Source organism: Lepisosteus platostomus, chromosome 11 (assembly GCF_059453375.1).
Source record: "Lepisosteus platostomus isolate fLepPlt1 chromosome 11, fLepPlt1.hap1, whole genome shotgun sequence".
Lineage (NCBI taxonomy): Eukaryota > Metazoa > Chordata > Actinopteri > Semionotiformes > Lepisosteidae > Lepisosteus > Lepisosteus platostomus.
The window spans coordinates 26,584,446-26,604,211 of record NC_142621.1 but is presented as its reverse complement, the minus strand read 5'-3'; the positions used below and the strand labels follow the sequence as shown (position 1 = coordinate 26,604,211).

Sequence of the window (19,766 nt, the reverse complement as noted above, 5' to 3'; positions counted from 1 at the left end):
AATCGGAGCATTCACTGCTTATCTGTACTGCTCTGTAGACTTTAATCCATTTTCAGTGCAAAAAAATGTATTTTTCCAAACACATGTTAATACAGGCAGCTTTTGTGTGTAGTCCAAAACAGAATTTATAAGTCTTCTTTGCCAGACAAGGCTGAAAAACGACTTGAACTTCCATCCATCCCTTTCCATCCACGTCATCTAATCTAACCGCCTCATCTAAGGGCTGCAGGGAGCCGGGGCCTATCCCAGAAAGCAACGGGCTTAAGGCGATATACACCCTTGACCAGAATTAAGTCCATTGCAAGACACACACAGACACAAATTCACTCTAGAACCAATTTTCCTAGAAACCTTTTTTTCTACCAGTATAGTATGGCTTTTGACTGTGGGAGAAAACCAGAGCAAACCGTGAAAAACCAATGTGAATATGGGGAGACCATACAAACTCCACACAGACAAATCACCTCAGGCTCAGAATAGAGCCCCTGGCCCCAGTGTTGCGAGATAACAAGGTTAACCACTGTATCCAAGATATACATCTTAAATTGAAATGTTTAGATCAACAAACTACAGTAGCTCAGCCTTCACTCTTATACATATGCAAACACATTCTATCGGTGTGAGTTCAAATTAAAAATCTAATGGAAAAAGTCAGTGTTGGTTTTGAAGTGAACACTCGGCTATAATAGTGCTTAGGAGAACCTTGCAATGAAGGGAGTGTGGCACTCTATTAAAAGGCTGTGCTGGCTTTCAGAAAACAATAGTGAAGAAGTTCTTGGAGCTCCAGGAGCAGAACGAGATTCCCAGGGATATCAGCTTCACCGATGTGAGGGAATGGCTCCTTGAGGAAGGATCCAAGAATATTTCAGACCAGTTTATGGCTAACAGAGACAGGTAATAACATACGGAAGCTCCTCACTCTTTAACAGCAAGTTCCTGCCTTTTGGATTCCTGATTTGTTGTATTTGTATCACATTTTTTTTTGTTTCGCTGTAAATATGTGTAAATATTTTACTGTTATGTTTAAACATTAGATGTCAAGAATACAACTGAAAGTAAAGGTTTGCCTTAAGTTAATTAATTGTGCAAGCAAGTGGAAGTCTTGACTGAGTCAAAGTTTTCCAAAAGATGAACATCTGCTCTACGGAAATACCACATTCACAAATTCCTCTGCTGCTGTCTGACATTGCCTTGTGGATGAAGCTTTCTTTGCTGTTGTTGTTTATGAAGGCACCAGGCAGGAGCTCTGAAAACAGAGGAGATATGCAGACAGGCTGAGGTATGAGAATACAGTTTGATTTATTGTGACCCAGGGCTGCTCCTGGTCATCACCTGGATGGGAGATCTTTAATAGCTGGTTTCCTTCTGCATCTTAAACTGATTAGAGACATTTATATCCACTCTGGCAAGTGACCTTGTGACACCTCTGTAAATACAGCATGATTGGGGAGCAAGCAAAAGATAACAGGATCTCTAGCATAACTGTTTTAAAAGATGTTGTGTTTCTGACAAGTAATTAAGCATTTATGTTGCAAAATGCTCATTAAAAAAATTATCTCACCTTATAGTGTATACGCCTCTTCCAGCCGAACAGATTTCTGCAGAGTGGATACCCTTAGTGAATCATGTTACTGTATTGTCACACTTAGACTTCAGACACTTTTCATACGCTTTTATGAATCCTACATTTCACACTGTAGCTTAACTCACTTTTGAAACACATAGTTTATTCACCCCTTTCATTGATTTATCAGCTTTCAGATCACCGGCATTATCAATATACAGTATTTAGCCTCATCGGTTTTCTACATCAGCTTAATCATGTTTCTTGTTTTTTTTTCACATTCTCACTGTACATTGCTGTATGGTATGTTATTTTCCCAGTTATTTTGTCTTTGGGCTTCCCAGACCACATTCAGCTGCTGAATGCTCCTAATATGCTGAAAAATGCCCAAAGGCCTCATTTGCTAAATTGTAAAAAGGGGAGAGATTCAGCTCCACATGATCTAACAGATTCCTCAATATTTAATGTACCACCTATAAGCAGGTGACATATAAATATAAATATCTAGTAGCGTAGCTGTTCTGTGCTCAACACAATCTAGCTTTCTGCTGTTTCTCATCGGCTTTGCCTTTTCACTGACGGCTCTACAGATGTGGAAAATCAGAGAAAGGGCTTTACATATGAGAATAGAGGAAGATGCCCGGAGGGAGGTGCGACAGGCCCAGCTGAAGAATCAGACCAGAGCTAGAAGGCACAAAAAGGTACTGGAGTAATGAATGTTTGGATTCATCCTCTTAAGGTGAACTTTTCTTCATGCAAATTCCGGACTTGACACTGACCTTGCAGCTATATTTTGTTGTATTTCCAAGATGAGCACCTATAGGTTTAAATTAATAACCTAAACTAATACCTTTGGATCCTCGGTGACCACAATAATCATGGTATGTTGGCACCTCTTATATTGTGCATCTACTCTAGGGTGGTTATACCAAGATATGCTACAGAGGTGCCAAAACACCATATTCTGGTAGTGTTTGGTGCCTCCAATTCATGGTTATAGCACTGCATCTCCAAAGCCCATGGTTTATCTCCAGCCTTGGGCACCTCCCTGTGTGGCATTTATTCTGCGTGTTGTGGGTTTTAATTCCAAGTAACATCCCAGAGACATGCTGCTTTGCATAATTGGCTGTTCTAAAGTATCCCTCAGGGGTATCTCCCCAAGAGGATCCAAGAGGGTGGTTGATGATCTCTCCTCTTCATTACCTAAGCATTAGAGGAGAGACATTGCTGCTTCAATCTCTTATATCCAGCCTGCAAGGTTCTGAACTACACACAGAGTCTTTCATCCAAGTAATGTCGGACCCAGCCTTTCTTCTTCTGAGCTCTGACCAGACCCAGCTTCCCAGCTTCAGGGTGCTGTAGATTGAGATGAGATTGGAGTCTCCTGTAGTGACCTTATGGATGGGAAGTTTTCTACTGCTAACAAGATGTTCAACAATGAGATGGACCTTTTCATCTTTTGTTGAGAGGCTTTCCTTTTTCATTAAACAATAGCCACTTGTGAAAGGTTTTCTGTCATTCTCAGGCATTTGAATATTATAAAAGGAAGGTTGCTCTCCAGCAGCAAAAGCTAAATGAGAGTTTACAGGAAAGGAAGGATTTTGAGAGAGAAATGCAAGACCGTATTAAAAGGCAATATTTTAATGAAATACTTCAGCCTGGAAAACAGGGTAAGCTTCTAGATCCAATAATTTGCAGTGGTGCAACTATGATTAAGTTCACAATTTAATGTGTTTTAGTTTGTTGGCTAGAAGGAATGATGCAGGTTGACCATCTTCAGGTTTACTACTGATTACAGAACTGTAGAATTTGTTTAATAAACACCTACAATTACAAAATTCCAAAGCTTTTCAGTCATATGGCTGTATGAAAAGAATAATATGTATGTACTGAGATCAAAACTTTTTAAAGGGAAACACGCAATAAGTTGCAGGTATCATAAAATAATACATTAAGAAGGAATCCTTCATTATCTTCAGATTGTTTAATTTCCAGCCACAACATGTACATACATTATATTCAACATTTCTGTAATCCACATTTTGTTTAAAAACATTTACAGTATCTATTGATCTAAACTATCTGAAATAACTATTCAACTAAAAGGATGTTTTCTTTGTGGCACAGCTTCTACTGAGATCATTAGCACGGAGAATAGAGATGTTACCATTGCTAATGAGAAAAGTTCTAAAATCACCAAAGGTCAGTATTTTCATTTGTTTCTAGAAAAAATAAAGGTTTTGAAAAAAGTTATGTTTTGACAAATTTTCCAAAGCAGCTGCAGAGAAATTCAGTGGGTGCTGAGATACTGAAAGATATTGTGAAAGACAATGGAACATATAATCCAAAAAATCAGTTTAGTTCAATTCAGTTTTATTTGTATAGCTAATTCAGATAAAAACATGTCAATGATTAATTCACAAGTGTTGGGTTTTGAAAGCTTTGGTAACATCTACTGTTAAGGCTGAAAAAGGTTCCAATTAAGTCTGGGGATCTCTGGGCAGCCATTGTGCCACAGTCTGGTGCAGTAAAAGTGTTGTGAGCTAAGGTGTGAAAATGATTTAAATTATATGGGTAAACAGATAAATAAATCTTAATCAGCATCCTAATTGTATCTATGAATAAATACATGTTTTTTGCCTTTTTTGGATGTTAATTGGATTGATCACTTTTTTATGCATGCCATGAGAATTCTAATGCGACAATAATTCTTTTCTCTCCACTGAAGAGGTGACTACTGATTCCAAATGGTTTCATGAAGTCCCTCTGATCAGTCAGCTGTCTGATGGGTAAGTCCTACATTCTGCAGTTGTGGTATGTTAAGCATCAGTGCTTACATAAAGTTTTTATTTTAAGCATTTTAAGTATGGTGATACGTAAATGTTTAAAGAGCAACTGTTTTCTATTTTGAGCTCACTTCCCCAGCTGAGTTCGTGAAATTGCTTTTTCTCTCTTTGCGAATGCATGAATCAGTCTGTTAACAGTACAGAACATGTGCATATTGTTGTGTTAGCTCATGTGCATTTTTCCAAATCCTAGATATAGTTTACCATAGACTGACTTTGTTGTAATGACTAGAACATTGACATTGAACACTGAACCTTCGCAAAAATAAACTGTTGTATTGTACTTATGTATAACTCTGATCATACTGCATTACAACAATAATATATTAGTCATATTAAAACAAATTTCTAGCATAATAACAATTTGTTGTGGCACCGGTATAAAATGTGAAGTTTTGCTGAAGTATTGACAGTGGGAGAAATGTCTGGTCGTGTTTGAATGGATGTTATGTTTCAATCAACAACCACCAGAGGGCAGTAACAACTAAGTAACACTAAGTCATCAAATGTGTTGGAAACGCATTTTGGGCCTTGTCCTGAAAGATGCAGCAACAACATACAGTTGTATGCAAACGTTTGGGCACCTCTGGTCAAACTGCCTGTTTCACAGAATCTTTAAATTCTCTAAGGTCTAATCTCTATGAAGTTAACAGGGTACAAACATAAACATGACATATTTCTGCACATTTCAATGCAGAATTACTATTTATTTTCTGAATTGAACTGTATTTGTCATGTGTCAATTATGAGGTACCCAGTATGAAACTGGTTAGATACATTGCGCCTGACCAAGTAGTTGTTGTTGAAAACACAATGATGTAAATTACCAGTGATCTTGCTTCACATAGGAACACGATTGTACCATACTCGCTAAAGTGTTATGGAACAGTTGCAGTTTGAAGTTTAAGATTTATCATTTCCAATGTGCTATTTTGTTGTGGTGATTTTTATTTTATAAGCCTCTCATATTAAAGTAAAAACCTAAGCAAGTTTTAGACATCCAGTAGGTAAATTGAAAAAGTACGAACACAATCGTGGTTAGGAGGCCATCTTTTTTACACAGGAATATGCTTTAAAATAGATTAATTGTTCTGCCACTAGAAAAGATGCCTATATATTGTTAATTAGTCACCATTTTTTATTATTGCAAAATATAGTTCGTATTTTGTCCATGTAGTAGCAATGTCACACTAATTAATTTTTATCATAATGTTTTTTAGTGAAAGGAAGGTGATTGAGAAAAGTTTATATGGACAGGTAAGGTACACTGCTTATCTGAATGTAATGGATGCATTTTATTTTTCCAGATAGCTCCTTGAGGTTAAAATGCACAGTGTCATAACTAAAGAACAAATGTAAAGAAATATGTTAATTTGTTCCTTCAGTACAGTAAATCCTGAAATTTAGTCCACCTAGCTGTTGCTTAGTGGTTCCTTCCCTGACATGTTCAGCTCAGCTCCCACTAGGTTTTGATTGTGGCTGCCCTGGCGTTAGAGCCACATAGCCACTCCTCAGAGCAGAGATATTCCACTATGCCAAAGGTCTGCGCCTCTTTGCCAGAGAATATTAAGCTGTCAAGGTTCCAAGGGGGTGACTTCACTTTCTACCATAGACTCGATGCCAAAAGAACCCTTTGACACTGCCTCCTCTGGAATGAAACAGGGGTCTGCACATTTAATTATTTATAAATTAAGGTATCCACTTAAAATGTGCAATACTGACCATTCTATTTCTTTGGTTAGACTGGTATTCTGTTGTTCTTGCTTCATTTATATATTAGAAATACTGTACTGTATATATTTTTCTAGACATACAACAGTATATCTATAATAGATTTTTACTATACTGTATAGACAACAGTATATTTGTATTAGTTGCATCTGTGCTGGCATTCAAAATTTGGTTGCAAATTTCTAAATGTTAACATGGGAAACAATGAACCCTGACAAGTAAGTAAAAGTAGGTCTTATATTGATAGGTGTACTGTATACTGAACATTTTTCGTGCTCTGTGGTTACTTTTGTACTATTGCTTTAAAACAGATAACAACGGAAGAGCTTAACGAAATGGCGGAGAATATAGTGGTGTGGGTGGCAGCGTCTATCATCAGAGTGCTGCTTCCAGCCATCTCGCTTTACAGTGAAGAGAGGAGCAGGAGCGTGTCTCACTGCTCCTTTGAGTCCCCGGTTTACTTCAGCAGTAGTGAGGAGGCCACCCTGAGTTCTCATTCTCTGCTTGGTACTGAGTCAGGGTCCACATGGCAGTCCCAGAGTAGGAGCAGTAGCTTCTGGTCAACGAGATGCAGGATCTCCACTCCCTTCCCTTCACCCCTCTCGTCCTCGGGTAGTTCAGGAGAAGAAACAGGGAAAAATACACCCTGCTTTAAATCCAGAACACCCTCGAAGGAGATTGTGGTTGCTGATGGAGGAGAAGATGCTGGAAAGCCCCTCTCAGAACCTTTGAAGGACCTTTTTGGAATCACTAAGTCAAGTATAATTACAAAAGCAGAACGTATAGTACAGGATGTCCTTAGCAGAGCCCTCACTGAAGCACAGCTTCCTGCTCAGCTGATGGAACCCCAGTGTTGTGCGTTAGGTGTCTTGATTACCCGCTGCAGATCGAATAACCTTGCCACTGAACTTGTGGATGGTGTTCTTGGACTTGTCATCTCTGCCTTGTCAGAAAATAAGCAAAGAATTCCCACCCCTAAGACTGTGCGTGTTAATCTAGAAGCACAGACAGAATCTGTAGCCTCAGAGGTTGCCAGTGAGATTATACAAGTTGTCTCTGGAAGACTCCAGCCTTTTTTCACAAGCGCTGTTGAGTCAGGGTCAACCTGTAGACTCCTGGGTGGCCATGGTGGTGACCTACATGCCATAGGACAATCCCAGAGACTCCACTCAGAACAATATGATGAGGCGGAGTTAGCTGTCACGGCAACAGAAATAATCAGTACTGTCTTACAAGAAGTCAAGAGTGAATTCTGCAAAGCAAATACTGAAAATAAGATGAGTGACGTGAAAGAAACATATTCAGGCGATAACCAATCAATGAGTGACTTTGTGTCAGCAATTCTGAAAAATTTAGAAACGATTTCACCCTCCTCCAGCTTATCTGTGGAGAAGAACTACCTTCTTCAGAGTCCTGATGCCCAGCAGAATGAGAGAGATGAGGCAAAAGTGACTAAGAAAAGAACAAATGGCAGTAGCCCCCCATCTTTCAAATTAAAGTCTCACTCCTCGGAATCAAGTGTGGGAATGAAAAGAGCAAACAGTGATATTGCTTTTGGGATCTCTAAAGCCAAAATCATTGAAATTGCTGAGCAGATAGTATCTCAGATCATTGAAAAAACAAAGTGGGATTTCACCCCTGTGGGTAACAATTTACATGAGAGTAACTCAAAAGAGTCATTATTGCTCCCAGAAGCTGCAGAAATCTCCATTTTGGAAAAAAGAAGTCCAAAATCTCAGATTCCCAAAAAAATAAATTCTGTTTTTGAAAATGTTTTGTTTGCACTGAATTGTATTGAAACAAATAAATATCTGCAAGAATCCAATAAAAATGTTCCTGCTGCTCCTCAAACTTCTAGAGGCAGCACAGAAAGAGGATCCATTGATCATACTTTTGACTTTAGTTCAGTTGCAAAAGGCATCGTAAGGACTATATTTGGAAAGCTCAAATCTTTACTCACCCAGACTAAAGAAGATGTATCTAGTTCCAGTTCTCCTGCTCAAATCAATGCAAAGAGCTCAAGCGTCAGCTCTTCATCAAAAACTTCAGTGTTTTCTGATTCTGTGTCAGATATTTCAGATTTGTGCACCTATACAGTAGAAACTGCTGGAGCCATTTGTGACGCAATGAAAAAAGAGTTAGACCAGGAGATTTATTGCACAACAGTGGCAAAGAAGGCTTCAGATGAAAGCCTTCTGGCTAGAGAGGTTGTTACTTCAGTTTTGGAGTACCTTGAAGAGCAATATATTTTAGACACCATTAAAAGCCCTTCACCATATCCTAAAGACTGGGAGAGAGATGCTTCTACATTTATAAGAGAGGAGAGTATTCAAGATCAATCAAAATCCCAGATATCTCCTTTTGAAGAAATCATATTATCTGATATTGATAAGGCAACAGGACAAGTCCCTAATCAAATTACAATGGAGATTTGTAGATATCCTCCAAAGGTGGTGTCATCTGAGAACATTTCTTCAAAACAGCAAATTGGGCAAATGGACATGAACTTGGTTGAGGACAATTTGAGTGTTTCCTCTTCTGGAGAGAGCATCATATCAGATGGAGAAGGTGAAGGATCAGAGAAGATGCCGAGGACCTCCAGCTCTGTATTCCATCGTACAGCAACAAGGATAATAAGTGAAATTATTGAAAAAGCAGCTGCAAAATTTATATGTTCTGGACTTGCCCATCTCCCAGAGCAACCAAACAGTACAGCTGATGATGTATGTAAAACACCGGATGCAACAAAACATGCTCAAGAAGCAATGTCCTCAGACTCTTCTTCTCATGTGCAAACCACTGAACTGGCTTCAGATATTGTTGTTGATGTTTTAGAAAAACTACATTACGCTACATGCTTTGAGAAGATTTCTTTCTCAACAGACTACAAAGATAAATTAGAAAGTTCTGATACAGCCCTGTTACCAGGAACATCAGAAATTAAAACTGATACTAGAAGAGCTGAGCACCTTAGGACAATGACTGAGGAACTCTTCAAAACTGTGAAGAACAAACTGAAACACTTTTGGAATCAGAAGAGCCTGTCTTTGTTCAAAGCAAGGAAAGTTTTATCTGCTAAAGAGCAGAGATCAGCAGATTCACTTGAGATGTTTCCTCCTTCAGTCCAGGTTTCACACCTGAGCTTTAGTGAACCACACTTGACTAAGAAAAGCATGTCAGTAACAAACTCGGCACCCCGTAAGCATCTTAGTGAAGATTCAGAACCTTTAGGTGTGTTAATGAACGTTGATTTCTCAAGGCAAAGCAGGACTACTCAGGAAAATCAGGCAAATTTAATCATCTGTGCCAAGGATGTTGGCAGTCAGATATTGCAAACAATCAGGAGTGAAATAAATAGGGGTGATGACAAAGGATGTTGCTCAGGAGCAAGAGCAAAACCCTCAGAAGAAACCCTTCAAGCAAGTGAACTGGTGGATTCTGTTTTATCTACATTTGAAAATCTTAAAGTTTCAGATGTGGTCTTAAAGCCAGATTATGAAACAATGCACCTCTCTGGTGAACAATATGGGAAAGACAGGATGTCTAGTGCAGAAGACACTGTCCATAAAGAATACACTAAAAGTAACCGTAGAGAATATTCTGTTCAACGTTTCCCACCCATAAATGTGCCTGGGATGGTGATTGATTCTTATACAGATGACACAGAAGTCATGACTCGGGACACTCCCTATAGACCCTTGACTGATGCTTCATCAAAGCTTCAGGATCAACCTACACCTACAGCAGAACAAGAAAATGAATTGACATGTAAAAGCAATCGAGTTCCCCGGTCCCGTGTTTGGAAGAAACCCTCTACTGCAAATGACATGGGACTAGGTGAACAAGAGTTCATGGAACTTCCTTGCAGAAGCAATGTGATAGATGATTCATTTACAGCTCAAAACAGCTTAAATGCTGCAGAACAAAAGAGAGGCTCAGAGAAAACAACAGTTGACAATGTTGAGGAAGGAGACCAGCCAAGCCCTCTCATTTCACCAAAGCTTGACTTCTCAGCAGAACACATAGCCCGTGCAGAGTGTGCAGTGTCTGACATTGAAATTGTTGCCATGGGTATTGTTGACATTATTATGGGCAAACTTGATGTAACGGTGGCCTCAGATACAAAAAGCAAGTCTAGAGCAAGCCAAAAGAAATCGGAGTGTGCTGCTGGTCTCGTCACTGAGAATATAGCATTTCAAACCCACTCCAATAATGTTAATTTGAACATTGAAAAGCTTTCAGCTGAAGAGGCGTCCTGGGCATCTCAAGTACCAGGAGCCACAGCAAAGCACAATCTCCCCCCACTGCAGACAAGGGTTTCAGACGAGCCTAAGGACCAAGTCAGGACCTCCACAGAGAGTCCTACAATGAGTCCTATTGAAAGGAAAGTGGAACAACTTGTCTCGAGTGGATCTCTGCGTGTATTTTCAGAAGAACTTGTCAAAAATGTTTTCCATTTAATTTTGAAATCGGGAATTGCAGTACAATTGGGCACAGCTCACAAATCTCATTCAGATCCAATTTTAAAGAGCCCCCTAGTAGTTCAGGATTTATCCCATCCAAAGTCCCCGGAGCTTTCTGTGCAGTTGTTGTATTCATTTACTGAGAAATCAGTGAAAAGGCTGTTGAAGCAGTGCCTCAGTTTTCCCGATTCTCCAACGTTTGACACAAATGAGAAGGATGTTTCACTTTTTCAAGACTGTGATACAAATACGGAATTGAAGTCTTCCCAAAGGATTTCAGAGAAAGTGTCTCTGACTGTCAAGGATCACAGACCACAGAAAAGTACTGAACCATCAGTGCCCAGTTCACAGATGTACCATGATGCAATTAATCAGCTTTCCAGCTTGCTTGTAAAGTCTGTCATGGATGTTTTGTCTGCTGCATGTGATTTATCAATGGAGCCTGAAGAGAGTGAAAATCAAGGTAAGAAGGAAATCAAATCAAATCATTTAAAAGTGTATTAACATTTTAGTTGCTATGAAGTACAAGTTAAAAACTGTAGTGACTGTATATAAATATACAGTACCTTGATTTTCTATCTGTTGTATCTTTTAAAAGTTTTTGACGTATTTAGACCAATATAGTGTAGGCCATGACTATGAATGAGAGAATGAGTGAATATAGCCATATATTCAGAAGCCATATATAACGTATCTGTGAATATGGCTGCTTCTTTGTTTGTAGTTATCTGAGCTCCAAGATGAAATAGTTTTACAGGAACATGAAGCTTTATACTCAAATAATTTGTGATGCCTGTCATTCGTTACTTCTCAATATAATTTAGTTTTTGTTTCATGCTTTCTGATATTTTGCTTCACTATCATTAAATGAAAAGCTCTTTGTTAACATAGGTAATATACCAGCAGCCAGGGTGACATCAGAAATTGAGAAGAGTTCTTCTGAGGAACTGAAAAGAGACTCCCACCTTGAAAACAATTCTGAAATCAAACCACTCCCTGTAGAAATGTTGAATATTGAACCGGTTTCCTCAGTTGGGCTCCAGGAAATTTCTATGGCTAAATCAACAGAATCACTTAATATGACTTTAGTGTGTACTGAGACTGTGGAAAACATCATAACACAGCTGCTATTGCAGATATACCCTACTTTGATAAAAGAGGAAACTTCTACAGAAATCCCAGGGAAGATGTCTGTGTCTTTGCTGAGTCAGATAGCTGTGGACCTCTTTGACAGTGTGTTGCAGGACTTGTCCAAAAACCAGGAGATAACAGTTGTGAAACAGGATAATGATGTGTTTCATGAACCACACAAGATTCAGCAGGTTGCCAGCTCTGTTCACAATGATTTGCTGTGCCAAACTGGATCCCAACAGGTTCTACAGAAAGCTGTAGCCACCAGAAATGAGACAGTGGTCAAAACCATAATCAGTTCTATGGTGACCAACATTTCCAAGCTGACACATTCAGCTTCCCAATGTTCATCCCTTTCACCAGAGACCAGTATTAGCAGAGAAGCAAGTGAGATCATTGATAGGGTGATGGGTGATATTAAAATAACTAGTGAGCACAACAAAAAGGCAACACCCAGTGCTCAGTCTTCTGAAATTTCTCTTGTTTCTTCTGAAATAGTACATGGAGTCACAGATAATCTGCTAAAGAAAATTCAGTGTTCTAATAAGAAAAAAGATTGCTTAGCTTCTGAGACCCCAGAGAAACCTGGAGATTATCTGGTTCAAAGAGTCCAGGGTCTAGAAGGAGTACAGCAGTGTAAGGCTTCAGGGAAGACAGTTAAGAAGACTAAGAAGAGCTCCTCAAGCCCAGACTGTATGAAAACACAACCTCTGGAGTCCTCTTCGCATGATGTGAAGGTTGATGAACTGATGAGTGATATTAGAATTGCTAGTGAGCTTAACAAAGAGGCAACACCCAGTGCTCAGTCTTCTGAAGTTTCTCTTGTTTCTTCTGAAATAGTACATGGAGTCACAGATAATCTGCTAAAGAAAATTCAGCTAAACTGTTCCAGCACTGAGTCCAGTACTCCTCAAGCTGCCATTGATATGGAAACCCGGAGCACTGGGCAGCTCATGTGCACCAAAATGGACCAGTTAGAACCTTCACCTGTTATTGGTCGAACAGTCAGAAATAAAAAACTGCAGTCTCCTATGACAAAGTCTCCAAAAGGCTTTTCTCCAACAGTTCCAAGTGGGTTTGAAAGCAGTTTCCAGCCAGAAGACACTATGGATAAGCCCTGCTCATCACGTTCCCTAGGAGAAGCTGTTGGTGTGACACCTTGTTCTAATAAGAAAAAAGATTGCTTAGCTTCTGAGACCCCAGAGAAGCCTGGAGATTATCTGGTTCAAAGAGTCCAGGGTCTAGAAGGAGTACAGCATTGTAAGGCTTCAGGGAAGACAGTTAAGAAGACTAAGAAGAGCTCCTCAAGCCCAGACTGTATGAAAACACAACCTCTGAAGTCCTCTTCGCATGATGTGAAGGTTGATGAGCTGATGAGTGATATTAGAATTGCTAGAGAGCACAACAAAGAGGCAACACCCAGTGCTCAGTCTTCTGAAGTTTCCCTTGTTTCTTCTGAAATAGTACATGGAGTCACAGATAATCTGCTAAAGAAAATTCAGCTAAACTGTTCCAGCCCTGAGTCCAGTACTCCTCAAGCTGCCATTGATATGGAATCCCGGAGCACTGAGCAGCTCATGTGCACCAAAATGGACCAGTTAGAACCTTCACCTGTTATTGGTCGAACAGTCAGAAGTAAAAAACTGCAGTCTCCTATGACAAAGTCTCCAAAAGGCTTTTCTCCAACAGTTCCAAGTGGGTTTGAAAACAGTTTCCAGCCAGAATACACTATGGATAAGCCCTGCTCATCACGTTCCCTAGGAGAAGCTGTTGATGTGACACCTTGTTCTAATAAGAAAAAAGATTGCTTAGCTTCTGAGACCCCAGAGAAGCCTGGAGATTATCTGGTTCAAAGAGTCCAGGGTCTAGAAGGAGTACAGCATTGTAAGGCTTCAGGGAAGACATTTAAGAAGACTAAGAAGAGCTCCTCAAGCCCAGACTGTATGAAAACACAACCTCTGGAGTCCTCTACGCATGATGTGAAGGTTGATGAGCTGATGAGTTATATTAGAATCGGTAGTGAGCACAACAAAGAGGCAACACCCAGAGCTCAGTCTTCTGAAGTTTCCCTTGTTTCTTCTGAAATAGTACATGGAGTCACAGATAGTCTGCTAAAGAAAATTCAGCTAAACTGTTCCAGCCCTGAGTCCAGTACTCCTCAAGCTGCCATTGATATGGAATCCCGGAGCACTGAGCAGCTCATGTGCACCAAAATGGACCAGTTAGAATCTTCACCTGTTATTGGTCGAACAGTCAGAAGTAAAAAACTGCAGTCTTCTATGACAAAGTCTCCAAAAGGATTTTTTCCAACAGTTCCAAGTGGGTTTGATAACAGTTTCCAGCCAGAAGACACTATGGATAAGCCCTGCTCATCACGTTCCCTAGGAGAAGCTGTTGGTGTGACACCTTGTTCTAATAAGAGAAAAGATTGCTTAGCTTCTGAGACCCCTGAGAAGCCTGGAGATTATCTGGTTCAAAGAGTCCAGGGTCTAGAAGGAGTACAGCATTGTAAGGCTTCAGGGAAGACAGTAAAGAAGACTAAGAAGAGCTCCTCAAGCCCAGACTGTATGAAAACACAACTTCTGGAGTCCTCGTCGCATGATGTGAAGGTTGATGAGCTGATGAGTGATATTAGAATCGCTAGTGAGCACAACAAAAAGGCAACACCCAGAGCTCAGTCTTCTGAAGTTTCTCTTGTTTCTTCTGAAATAGTACATGGAGTCACAGATAATCTGCTAAAGAAAATTCAGCTAAACTGTTCCAGCCCTGAGTCCAGTACTCCTCAAGCTGCCATTGATATGGAAACCCGGAGCACTGAGCAGCTCATGTGCACCAAAATGGACCAGTTAGAACCTTCACCTGTTATTGGTCGAACAGTCAGAAGTAAAAAACTGCAGTCTCCTATGACAAAGTCTCCAAAAGGCTTTTCTCCAACAGTTCCAAGTGGGTTTGAAAACAGTTTCCAGCCAGAAGACACTATGGATAAGCCCTGCTCATCACGTTCCCTAGGAGAAGCTGTTGGTGTGACACCTTGTTCTAATAAGAAAAAAGATTGCTTAGCTTCTGAGACCCCAGAGAAGCCTGGAGATTATCTGGTTCAAAGAGTCCAGGGTCTAGAAGGAGTACAGCAGTGTAAGGCATCAGGGAAGACAGTTAAGAAGACTAAGAAGAGCTCCTCAAGCCCAGACTGTATGAAAACACAACCTCTGGAGTCCTCTTCGCATGATGTGAAGGTTGATGAGCTGATGAGTGATATTAGAATCGGTAGTGAGCACAACAAAGAGGCAACACCCATAGCACAGTCTTCTGAAGTTTCCCTTGTTTCTTCTGAAATAGTACATGGAGTCACAGATAATCTGCTAAAGAAAATTCAGCTTAACTGTTCCTGCCCTGAGTCCAGTGCTGAAGATTTGAAAAGACCTCTGCAAACCCTGAGTGAAATGGTTATAAGTATTACTGAATCTGTGATCATGCAGTTATCAGCTGTTCCAGGAATTACTATAGGCACACCTGACCATGACAGATGCATCTTTATTCAGCCTTTGGATGCAGACCAAATGATTGAAAAAGTGTACAATGACTTGCTGCAAGAAAGTGGCTCCCTTATTGCATTATACGATGCAATAATGTCCAAAAATCAGGAAGTGTCCAAAGCCATTATTGTATCTTTGGTTAAAGAGCTCTCAAAGCTCTACTTTTCAACAGCTGAGTCTTCAGCCTTAGATCCTTCTCCTTCCTTCATTACAAACGAAGCCACTAATGATGTGAACAGCAGTGAAAATGACACCTTTAACCTTGGTTGCCAAGAAAAGGGAATGTCACCTCCAGAGCCCGCTTCTGATATTCAACCACTTTCTGATATTCCCCTACCATATTCAGATATTGTGAAAAAAATTGTAACTAAACTGCTCTTAAGAATTCATCCTATTTCTCCAAAGAGGGAGAAGAAACAAGAACAGATTATGGATAGTTTATCTTGTTGGGAGCTCAGTGAATTTGCTGTGGGCATTATTGACAATGTGCTGAAGAAACTATTTACAGCCCCAGATACCTCAGAATGTAATCCAACAATGGGAAGCAATATCCAATGTGAGCTGGTTTCTGTCAAACAAGTGGCCAGCTGTATTTACAGAGAACTGCTGCAGAGTGCTGGTTCCAAAGACAACTTACAACAAGCAGTAGCAGCCAAGAGTGAGGCCCTGGCCCAAAAGATAGTTGATTCTCTTGTGAGAGAAATTATGAAGTTCCAACATTCAGATATCGAGTCTTCAGATGCTCCTCAAGCTGCCATTGATATGGAAACCCTGAGCACTGAGCAGCTCATGTGCACCAAAATGGACCAGTTAGAACCTTCACCTGTTATGTGTCAAACAGATGCAGTGAAAAATATCATGGCAAAACTGCTTTTGAAAATTCGCCCTGGATTCCCCAACCCAGAAAATTATTCTGGGGAACTGGAAGAGCTGTCCGAGTCTCAGGTCAGGGACCTGGCACTGAAACTCACCAAAGATGCGCTGAAGGAATTGACAAAGGTTTCCACTCTAACCATCAGTGAACCAAAGGCTGAAGAACATCTTCCATTACAGCAAGCCATCAAGAAAACCGTTAGCTCTGTTTACAGCAAACTGATGGAATCCATTGGCAGCAAGAAAGTATTACAAGTAGGAATTGCCTCACAGAATCCAGAAATGATCAAGGAAATGGCCTGTTGTGTGGCTAAAGAAACTATTGCAAATTATGGTTTACGAAGCGGGTGTTCAATTCCATCTTCACAATCTCTCATTTCTCAGAAAACCAGTAAGTCCACACAGGACAAAATTGTGGACACAAACGTAACTACAGTCAGAAGTAAAAAACTACAGTCTTCTATGAAAAAGTCTCCAAAGGGCTTTTCTCCAACAGTTCCAAGTGGGTTTGAAAACAGTTTCCAGCCAGAAGACACTATGGATAAGCCCTGCTCATCACGTTCCATAGGAGAAGCTGTTGGTGTGACACCTTGTTCTAATAAGAAAAAAGGTTGTTCTGCTTCTGAGACCCCAGAGAAGCCTGGAGATTATTTGGCTCAAGGAGTCCAGGATGTAGAAGGAGTACAGCAGTGTAAGGCTTCAGGGAAGACAGTTAAGAAAACTATGAAGAGCTCCTCGAGGCCAGACTGTATGAAAACACGACTTCTGGAGTCGTCTTCGCATGATGTGGTTGATGAGGTATGACCAACAGTTCCAAACCTGTAAAAATGTCTCTTATCAAAGTAGGATGGACCTGTTCTGTACCTAATTAACAGACATTTGTGTAGAAAGTACTGGAAAATGGAACTCTTATTTTGTAAATATGATGATAGTTTTGTTGTGCATTTTCCTTTACAATAAAACTACAAATCCAGATTTGTTTTCCCTAATACTGTATAACATCTCAGAAATATCCCTATTGTCAGTTCATAGCATACGTACTAAACTCACCTGTCTGTGGATGTCAGCTTTATCACTCAATTAGTACAAGAGCAATCAGGTGAGTTAATGCTACTATGGAGAGACTTGCTCACAGTATTGTCTACATTTCCAAACTGATATCTGCATCATAAAAAAAAATTGAGATGCATTATTTTCTATACATGCAATTTTAAACATTCACATTGATTTCTTATTTTATATTTCATTGTCTGCCTTTATTCTAGTGTTAACGTCAGTGCTAAAAACATATACACACCCCATAATCCTTATCTTCTTTTCCGTAAGAGAAGTGTTACTTGTTTTGATTTACTTTTAAAAATGAAACAACAATCACTGAACTGTAACTTTTTGTTTTTTTTTGTGACAGGAGTTGCCCGGACACTCATCTTGGTATGTGTACAATCCCAGCCTTAATAAGGACAAAAATCTCAGTCCAGCCCAAAGCAAGAGTGGTCTGCGCATTGACATAGCAAAACATTACATGACCCCAGTGCAACTGACCAAAACATCTGAGAGCAAAGGGCTTCTCTCGCACAGCAACATCCCCTTTTCAGTTAATACGCCGGATGAAGATGTGAATGTGAGCCAGAAAGTCAAGAAACATCCTTTGAAAAAGTTTGGCTCCATGCTAAAGCATAAGATCATGGGTAATAGGTCAAAAGACGTCAGAATTCAGAATGAAACAAATCCATCTTTGGAAAACTTAAGAGCCCAGGGAACATCCAGTGGACGCGGGAGCTGTGAAAGCTTTGGACCATTTAAAGTGCCTGATGAGTACACCGAGCCTCAAAAACACAAGGTATGGATTAGATACCCAAACTTAAATTATTAATTAATTTGGGCATTATTGTATTTTTAATATTAACACTACAGAAATTATTTGAATAGAATGCTCATTTGTACATCAAATAACATTCTAGAAGACATTCCTATTAATTGCAATAAACAAGAATAGCAACTGCTATGGTGGCCAATGCTGAATGTTCTGTGTGAATAATGACTACAAATTTATCAAGATCAATACAGTACGTAACAGTTCAAGTATAATACCTGTGGAAGAAATATTCCTAAATTGTTTTCTTTGTGTGCTCATACTGTAGTTCTTCAAAAAAGAAGTTTTTAGTTTGGACAGATTCAGTAGGAACAAGCCTCAGAACACTCCAGATGGTGAGTATTTAGTTTGTGACTGTGATTTTATTTTGTGTAGCACATTAGTGACAAGTGTGGTTCAGAATTAGACATTGGATGGAATTTATGTAGAATGGGGGAATTCATCTAAATTTAGAATCCTTTAAAAAACAAACTGATTTTTATACAAATTGGCCTTAAACTTCTGCAAACGTCACTTTTTATTGACACTGCTACCTCCATAGGAATGGTGAGGCAGAACTCCAAACTCCACTCTGATCAAGTGGTTAACTGTGCACCTCTACTCTTCCCTGATCTCTCTTCTTCTAAATAGTCCATTGTCCAGTGCATCAATCTTTGGCAGTCCTCTTCAACGGTACTCTATTTTCTCCATTTTCAGTGCCCTCCCTCATTCCCTTCTACAGTATCTCTCGGTTTAGTAAATATGACTAAATGTGACTTATATGACAAGATATAAGCTAATACATCTTCTTTTACAAGTAAAGTTATGAAAACCACTTTAGAACTAAACAACAGGATCGCTCATATGAAAATAAGACCCTAGCAGTAGTCAATATGGTTTTAGAAAAGGTCATTCTTCCTTTACCAACTTGTTAAAATTCTTCAAACAAGTCACAGCACTAAACACACAGAACGTACAAAATGATATGATTAGATTTTAAAGATGCTTTTGGTAATGTTCTTCTTAAATTAAAGGCAATAGGCATTTAGGGAAATTCATGTATTGAACTGGTTAAGGGACAGGTAATAGTACAGATCAGGGGTGAATAGTCCAATAGAAGATGACAGGAATAATAGTTATGAATGTGATTGAAATGACTGAAAAACAGTTGTCTAATAGCCAAATTATCACACACCTTTAATCAAATAGCTTCTTATTGAATAAACCTGACGTTAAGATGCCTCTGGGTAGAACTGTATCCAAAGTCTATCTGACCTGCTGCCATGGAATAAAGAAACTGGAACAGTGACATGTCAAACCACTCTGTGTTTCCAGGGATCCCTGGAATTCCAAACTCCAGGAAGATGCCAAAAAAACCATCTTTGCTGTCGAAGATGTCGACTGCTTTATCCAGAGCCTTTCTGTAATAATCCATCTGCCACCATCAAACATGTTTAACATGGAGGGGAAACTCCTTGCAATGCAAAATCAAAAAAGGAGTTTTAATGATGGGAACTACTGTTTCTGAAATAAAAATAATTGCATTCATGTTTTTGTATAAAGTTGTGTTATTCAAATAGGTGAGCACACTACCACATCCATGACCAGACACTTTTCAACTAAATCACAAAATGGTATGTTAGTTTTAATGTTGTCTGTAAATATCTTATTGGTGTACTACACCATTAAAAAAATAAGACATTCTTAGCCTTCATTATTCTATTCATAGTTATAGCAAGACCTGATTTACTGTAAGCATTCAAAATCCTCAAA

At 39.5% G+C, this 19,766-nt stretch overlaps 1 protein-coding gene across 1 annotated transcript; it reads left to right on the top strand.

The window, feature by feature from the left end:
- Window positions 1-14,416: 14,416 nt before the first annotated feature.
- On the top strand, window positions 14,417-19,541 carry LOC148652299 (uncharacterized). Its single transcript, XM_088598945.1, has 4 exons — window positions 14,417-16,939; window positions 17,550-17,981; window positions 18,283-18,349; window positions 19,329-19,541. The coding sequence occupies exons 1-4, from the start codon at window positions 14,534-14,536 to the stop codon at window positions 19,418-19,420; spliced, it is 2,997 nt and encodes a 998-aa protein (XP_088455071.1). The 5' UTR covers window positions 14,417-14,533; the 3' UTR covers window positions 19,421-19,541.
- Window positions 19,542-19,766: the final 225 nt, after the last annotated feature.